The sequence below is a fragment of the Pteropus alecto genome, unplaced genomic scaffold, assembly GCF_000325575.1.
Source record: "Pteropus alecto unplaced genomic scaffold, ASM32557v1 scaffold8, whole genome shotgun sequence".
In the NCBI taxonomy this organism is placed as follows: domain Eukaryota; kingdom Metazoa; phylum Chordata; class Mammalia; order Chiroptera; family Pteropodidae; genus Pteropus; species Pteropus alecto.
This window is the reverse complement of record NW_006494609.1, coordinates 7,387,496-7,396,177: the sequence shown is the minus strand read 5'-3', so window position 1 is coordinate 7,396,177 and position 8,682 is coordinate 7,387,496. Positions and strand designations below refer to the sequence as shown.

The 8,682-nt window shown below is 33.5% G+C and overlaps 1 protein-coding gene across 9 annotated transcripts in view; it reads left to right on the top strand.

The window, feature by feature from the left end:
* CEP128 (centrosomal protein 128) overlaps positions 1–8,682 on the top strand; it is a 331,255-nt gene that overhangs the window by 313,819 nt on the left and 8,754 nt on the right. For all 9 annotated transcript variants that reach the window (XM_025042159.1, XM_025042162.1, XM_025042160.1 and 6 more), the window contains one exon: positions 8,040–8,151. In XM_025042159.1, the coding sequence (XP_024897927.1) occupies positions 8,040–8,151 (112 nt within the window). The remainder of the gene's footprint in view (positions 1–8,039; positions 8,152–8,682) is intronic.

Below are 8,682 nucleotides of genomic sequence, written 5' to 3'. Positions count from 1 at the left end.
CACAGGATCAATGTCCACAATTACTGAGAGCGTAATGTAATATTGTACTAAGCTGACTAAGTTAACTGGACAAAGCCTCATCAAAAAGTTTATATTTAGAATTCATTTCAAAGCTGAATCTGACACATTTTCTCTGTCTCTGTGTGGACAGCAGAAGTGTTTCATGGCCTCTCTTTCATCAGGCCTAATTGGATTTCTGTAGGACATATAGTCTTCTTCGCTGTTTCAAATAGAACAGAATGTTCAAAAGTCAGCCAGTAACACAGCATTGCTAATCTAAATGCACGGAGGAGCATGATTTTTGTCCAAGAGATCTCCATTTGCTACCTGCACTTTTTGCTCTCTACCCATAGTAAATATATGGTTTTAATTAGCAGTGAAATTTTTAGTAAAATCACAGAAGGCATATTTTGTCCTCATCCTTCTTCCTCCTGAAAGAAAAATCATGATTTTCAATTTCTATTTGAAGAACTAGTATGTAACTTCTTTTTAAAGAAGCAGATGTTCCACAGGATAAGACGAGGTAGATGGGGGAATGTTGATAATGTCTTTCAACACAGTTTATGAAAGCAGAGTTCGCCGAAACCCTTTGTCATATTTGTTCAACGTAAGTGTGGATATGGTATTTAGTACATGCTTTGCTCCTGGAAGCTGTTTCTCCCTTCTTGAATCTCTTTGTGGTCTGTTTGTACTTTGCTCATAGCAATTAGTAGCTGTTAGACTCTGTCTTAAGTCAGTTATTTCTGTATATACGTTAATTCCTTTATAGTAGTAGCTTCTAAAGCATGCTATGCATAACTCCTGATACAAGGCAAGATTATAGGTGATTTTTATTTAATGACTATTAAAATATATCACTAGTGTATTATTCAGGTAATTTTACAAATATTGCTTGGGAATAGTACTAGCAACCATGGAGGGATTTGAGGGAGCTTTGACCCCATAATACCCCAATTATCTCAATTATAACCACCACTCCATCGTTTGATAAGAAATCATATATAGACTGCTATGCAAACATAGCTCCACATTTCCCTTACCCCCAATCAATTTATCATCCTTTAAGCCTCTCCTATATAGAGACTTAGAATGCAAAGCTCATTGGTAAATTAACGTAAAAGAAAATAGGTATAACTATAGGTGAATACTGAAATTTGGGATATGCCATTCTACTGGATTGTAGGACTTTTGAGGGCAGACGCTATCTGCCTCATCTTTGATTCCAGAATACAAATCACACATAACATGTTAAACTGGTGACTAAAATTTTTTTTCTAGCTTCAGCTTTCTAGAATTCTAACAAAAATTCAACTGCTATTTTGTCAGTTAATGCTTACATGACACATACAGAAACTTGTAGGCAATCAAATCATACTGAAATCTGAAAAGATTTTTATTCTTTTGAAGTGATCAAGATGAACTTGCCAGCCATAATATTTAACTAGTTGATTTCATCGTGCTCTTTAAAAGTTAAACAAAAAGTTGCCAAATAAGTTGAGATTTTTCTTTGTTGTAAAATCTGAAAATAGCAATGGATCAAAAGTGCTCATTTAGGAAATGATGTAGGTACTTAGATGAGCACATTAATTTTTTTAACCTGCTGAGCCCTACTCTACCAAACCCAATTCCCTTAACAAGTTACATGTTTTCACCTTTCCTAATAATTTACTCGACAAGAGCATTAAAGAAAGATTGTGAAGAAATCCATCTACAAAAATGCCATTTTTAATCATCTCAAATTCAATATCCTAGATACTAAAAACATAAGAAATACCAAGTACATGACTTATTTGTTTTTCTTTAACTTGTAATAGCATATCCATCCAGTCATTATTTGCTTTAAAATAGTCACTTTGAGAGAACAAACACTAAGCCCAATGAGGCACCATCATTAAAACATCTCTGCATCTTTGCTTTTGTTTCTTAAGTCAGTGGCACATTCTTTTGGGGATCCTTGTTTATGGCAAATTTGTATCCACTCCAAGTAGATTTGGGTTCTGAAAATGGATTAAGGTTATGCAGAGCCAAGTCTGAAGTAGATAAAAACAAAACAAAACAAACAAAAAACTGAGTAGGATTTTTTTCATTAGTGAATTCCTAGGAATGTTAAATTTTATAAAATAAAATATCAATTGGATAAAGGTAAATTTATCAAATGGCCTGATCTTGCACAGTATTTTCATGAATCTGTTCTTCTGTGTATGAGTGTGGCTTTGGGTTTATAGTATTATTGTATACATTTGGATTTCCTGTGGTAAAGATAGCTTGCATAGTTAAAAGTACTGGTCGTTTAGTGGTTCTGTTCAGATAGATTAGAATCATAAAATATTAGTGCTGAAAGGACTTAGAGGTGATCTGGTCTAATATCTTCATTTTTTTACATGTAGAAACTGTTAATGTGATAGTGGCAGTCTCCTATTTCCCATCTTCCATCCTAGCAAACTTTCATTTCTGTCCTTTGGTCAAGAAATGATCATATAAGACCATTTCTGAGTTCCTTAATACAAATGGCACTGTACTAAAGTTTGGACTGTTGGGATGGATAGATGGAAAGCTAGATAGACACAATGAAAGCCTCATCCTCGTGGATGTTTAAAAGCTAAAATAATAGCCACGCAGATTGAGGTATCGAGGGCAGGCTTTGAATAAACTATCTGCCGAGATTTATCTTTCAAATAGAAATCTACTGAGGAAGGGATTAAGCTTTTTCAAGCACTGATGGAGAATTGGGAATTAAGAGTAGGGCAGAGATGGAGGGACAGTGCATTGTCAGTTTAGAGACAAATTTTGGAAAACATTTCTGCCACAGATTCAAAAACACATAAGTGTTTTTTTCCTTCTCTCTAGGGGAAGGGTTGGATAAATTAAAATAAAAAAAATTAGATGTATCATTTGTCTTATAAACTTTGAACTTATAATATTCCTGAGAGAAAAATACTTGGTGGGCGTCATTAAATATTAATCATTAGAGATCAGTTTAGCAAAGACATTTTAGTCAGGTTGGAACAGCTTTTAAGAAACCAATTACAATGTGGGTTATGAAAGAGAAGTGGAAGAAACCCAGGGAAAATATTAGAAAATGCAAGTGCCTTCACCCAGTGGAATTTTTGCAGGGAATTCTGGCTAACTAGCTTGTTGAGGCTTAAGACAGCAATAAAAATAGGTCCTTGTGCTAAGGGTATAAGAATTGGTAAAAGGCAAAAGCTAGGATTACTAAAATTACAAATAATCTTCCTTTTTAACAATACTTTCTTTTAAATACTTAAGTAGTTGATTAAAAGATAGGTAGGAATTGCAAGAAAAGTTCATTTTATGGTCACCTTTTAAAATTTACTTAAAAATTCCACAAATTAAATATCAATATATAATTGGAAGACATGAAGGTATTTTTTTAATTTTCTGATATGTTTGTTGTTCAAAGGATTGTGAAATATATTTCTTTTAGGGTGTTCTTTTAGGGTTCATTTTATTAGTTATACTTCAGGGTGATATGGGGGATTCTGACAGTCTTTTGAAGACATAAAATGTTGGAACTTAAAGATATATCAGTTAAGCCTCCTCATTTTCTATATGTGAGAAAAAGAAATGTGAGTGGTTGAATAAGTCAACAATTTTAAAGGGAAGGGATAACAATTCTAAATTTTATATACCTATTAACAGAGTGTCAAAATACGTGAAACAAAAACTGATAAAACTATAAGGAAAAAATAGACAAATCCATAATTATAATTGGAGATTTCAACATTCCTCTCTCAGTAATTGATAAAACAGTAGGCAGAAAATCAGTAAAGATATAGAAGACTTGAACGACACTAGCAGCCAACTAGACTTAACTGACATTTATAGAATACTCCACCCAACAACAGCTGATTACACATATTTTTCAAGAGCACATCAAACATTCTCCAAAATAGACTGCATTCTGGGCGATAAAACAAATTTCAATAAATTTAAGATGATTGAAATTATACAAAGTATGTTATCTAACTACAGTGGAATGAAACTAGAAATCAATAACAGAAAGATAGCTGGAAAACTTTCAAATATTTAAAAACTAAATAACATACTCCTAAATAACCCATGGGTGGGTCAAGGCAGAACTCAAAAGGAAAATTAGAACATATTTTAACTCTGTGAAAATAAAAGTGTGGTTTGTTAGATTTGTGTGATTCAGATAAATAGTGCTTGGAGAGAAATTTGTGACAATAAACGTATATATTACAAAGAAGAAGAGTCTCAAACAGATAATCCAAGTTTCTATCTTAAGAAACTAGAAAACAAAGAGCAAATTAAACCTGAGTTAAGTAAAAGCAAAGAAGTAATAAAGAGCCGAGATCGATGAAATAGAAAGCAGAAAAATGGGGAGATAAATGAAACCGAAACCAGGATATTTGAAAAGATCAATAAAATTTTAAAACCTCTGTTCAGATTGATTAGGAAAAAAAGAGAGAAGATACAAATTGCTGATATTAGGGACAAAAGGCGAATATTACTAGACATTAAAAGGGTAATTAGGAAATATTGTGAACAACTTTCAATAAATTTGATAACTTAGATGAAATGGATATAAATAAACAGTCTTAAAATGTTTCACCCAATAATTCTACTTCTAGGAATCTATACTAAGTTAATAAATTTAAAATATAGACAGAGCTTTATGTACCAATATGTTTATCAAATGATTATAATAGAAAAAAATGAAATCAACCTTAAATTTCCAACAATAGGAAATTAGTAAAAAAAAAAAAAAAAAACCTATGGTTAACCATAATGGTGATAATGATGACAGAGAACATTCCCGTATATAATGTTACATGACAAAAGTAGAAAACAAAATTGTCAAGAAATGATCAATATAAAAAGACATTTACAAATAAGAACAGGAAAAACTTCACCCTTAAATTAGGCTAATAGACTTATTCATAATTCGTTGGATTATTTATTTTCTTCTTAATTTTTTATGTATTTTCCAAATTTGCTAATAACGAAATATGTTAGTGCCGTGTTTTAACTGTCATATACCAAGACGCTGGTTTTATAATTAAAAATATAAGTTATTTTTTCTCCATGAGCAGAAAAGATATAACATATGATTTGATGCCAGTTAATTTTGTTTTACAAATTTAACAGCACGCCTTTTGGGAAGAATGAATAGGATTCGAATATGTCTGTGCACTACATCCTTCCTGTGGTACCGCATTTTGAGGCTGTAATTGCACCATCCGTTTTATTCAGGGAGACACCCAAAGCTGTATCTCCACTTCTGACCTCTCACTCTCTTTCTCAGGTCAGGTGACCGTGGGCAAGATGCAAGTGTGTTTTCCTTCCCTTAATTTTTCCTTTCTCTTATTGGCTCATAATCATCAAAGCATCTTTTAGTGGGAAACCATTTCTTATGCTTTTCTCTTTCATGCTTTGTGTAAAAACCGTGATTAAATGGAGATTTTTAGCTTTGGTTGAGAACATAACTCTCCTTTCTATTCGTGCATCTTCCAACTCCATCCAGGCCTTTCGTATTTCACATCCAAACTGTACTAGCCAGGTCCATTGCCCTGCCTCTAGTTGCCCCATGTCAGCTCATTCTAAAGCAGCTGTTGAAATACACTTGGAACACAATGTAAATACTTTCCTTAATCCTATAGTGAATGACTTCCAGTGTCTTGTGAAATCCCAAAATTAGTGAAAACTAAAAGTCATTTGGTTAAAAACCTCAGGGCCTTCATCTTAAGTAGACTTGAACTCCCTTTTGGTACATGAAGGCTAATGAACTTGAACTACCTGACAATTATGTCCATGCTTTTAGCTCAAAGTAAATAGGCCTTTTAAATGTATATAACATGTTCTTTTTGCTCTTTCTTTTGCATTTGCATAATACACATGTGACCAAAAAATATATATAAACTCAGTACTTAATATAGAGAATAACAACTAATTCGTTGGACTGTCACGTTACATGAGGCCCTACTATGTGTGGGAACCATGTTTTGAGGAATCTCTTGGACCTCCTAACCTGCAGTTATTTCATCTAGAATCTTTGACAACATTCTTGATCCCTTTCTCTCCCTGGACCCCACAGTTACTCTCTATTATAGTCTCTCAGCTGGTGTTCCTACTTCAGCATGTACACCAGTCCAGTCTGTTCTCCACAAAGAGGCCAGAGTAATCTTTGAGAAATATAAATCATAGCAAGTCATTCCCCTCCTTACAATCCTTGATTGCCTTCTGATGTACTTAAGAAGTTCCAAATTCAAATCCCACCTCTGGATCTCCTTTTTTTTTTTTAATTAATTAAATTTTTTATGGTGACGTCGATTAACGAAATCCGATAAGTTTCAGCTGTACATTTTAACAGTAAGGCATATATATACATTTACATTGTGTGTTCACCTCCCATAGTTAGATTTCTTTCTGTCACCACATATTTGACCCCTTTTACCCTGTCTACCTCCTGCCTACCCCCTCCTCCCTACCCTCTGGTAACCACTAGCCTATAGTCCATGTCCACGAGTCTGTGTTTGTTTGTCCTGTTCATTTGTTGCTTCTAGGTTTATATCCCACATATAAGTGATATCATGTGATTTTCAACTTGTTCTGTCTGGCTTATTTCGCTTAGCACGATTATCTTAAATCCATCCATGTTGTCACAAATGGCAGTATTTCATTTCTTCTTATGGCTGAGTAATATTCCACTGTATATAAGTGCCACAGCGTCTTTATCCAATCATCTATCGTAGGACACTTCGGTTGTTTCCATGTCCTGGCCAGTGGATCTCATTTGAATCACTTCCCCCAGGCACAGTGTCCCTAAGCCATGGGGTCCTCAGACACACCATAGTTTCTCATCACAGCACCTTCATGCGCATCTCGATCGACATTTCCTTACCACCGACTCCTGCTCCCCCTTACCGCCAGCTTTCTCCCACCCCTAAGTTTTCACCTGGTTGATTCATCTCCCAGAGGGACCTTCTCTGGACCACAAATCTAAATTTAGTTCTTCCCATTGCTTCCTATTCTTGTAGAAGTTATCATAGTTTTTTCATTATATTGTGATGTGTGTAGTTTGTCAAATGCCTTTCTTTCCCACAAGCCCGAAGATTTCATGATCATATACCTTGTGTTTTCTTTGTTCTTTAACCAGCACGTATTAGGTGCCCAATAAATTATTGTAGAATGAATGAATGAGTATAAGAAAAAAAAAAAGAATTGTGTAAATAATTAGAAAACATTCAAGGGAAAAATTTGCAACTTTACTATCACAGAAAAGTATATTAAAGCATCTATTTTTATCTAATTAGTGAAATTATTTGAAGTTATAATTCCCATTTTCTGCTAAGATTTGGGGAGAAGGACCTATTCATATTATCTATGAAGAAAGAGACCTTTTCTGTATTCATTTTTGTTTATGTATTAAATATGTATTGAATGAGTAGGAGGATTAGTATAATCGTTATGGAAAGCAGCCTAGCTAAAAGTATTTAAAAACATCAAATTATTTTTATTAAGCCAGATTTCCACCTAATAATTTGTCATAAGGAATAGTCCTAAATATGGAAGTTTATATATTTAAAGATATTTCTCACAGTGTTATTTATAGGAGTAAGACATTGGGAACTACCTAAATGCCCAGTAAAGCATGCTTGCTAGCTAAGTATAATATATCCGCTAGATAGTATATGGGTAACACGCAAGCTAAAGGTGAAGATAATATAATAACTTGAAAAATGTTTCTACTATTAATGTAAATAAGTGAAGAACACAAAGTTTTATAACAATGTTTATAAATCCTGCTCACAGAAATAAAAAGACCGGAAAGAAATATGTCATGCTATTATCATGGCTACGGGTGATTTTCTTCTCTTTTTTTCATATTTTCTTTAACACGCACAGATTTTATTTTTTGCAAGGGTTGTAATTATATGAAATTATGGTATAACATAACTCGTGTATTAAGGTTCAATTTCATTTTCAGTACACTTAAATGAGTCCCGATGCTTACATTTTGTAATCAGTCAACCGAAATGCTGTGCTGTCTTTTTTAGGATGACAGACCCTTTGGTGAAAGTTCCCATGCTTATGGATTAGATCACTCATCCTCCTCTTGGCAGGATCACAGTCGCTTCCTGTCTAGTCCACGATTTTCACACTTGAACTGTAAGTAATGAAGTCCTGTATCAGTTTTTAAATTGGATTTAAGAAAATGCAACTCATGGAAAGGTTAAGATGTCGGCTAGTACACAATAGTAATATTCATGTTATGAGTTTGAAAAAACTTGTCTTTTATGAATCATACAAATAATACCCCCTAAGTACATTTACAATATTACCCAATTTACTAAACTGTATATGGAATCCCTCCTTTGTAGACCTTACTCTTATCAGAAAAACTTAAAAGGAATCACGCAAGGTAATAATCTTAATTAAGCAAAGTTTTTGTGTAAAGGGTAGGTGTGGATGATTGGGTAAAGGAAGATAGATGGTATTATAATAACATTCAAATCATCAAAAAGTAGAAAATCTTTGCATAGAATTATTTAGAAATATATAATCTTGTGCAAAGAATAAAGATATTAATGTCATTACAGGATAGATTTCATTCTATGTATACTCTATAAATGTTCAAAAAACATCATCCACTTCAACAAGGTGTGGTCTGTTGATCCTGGACACTATCTCCCACCATCC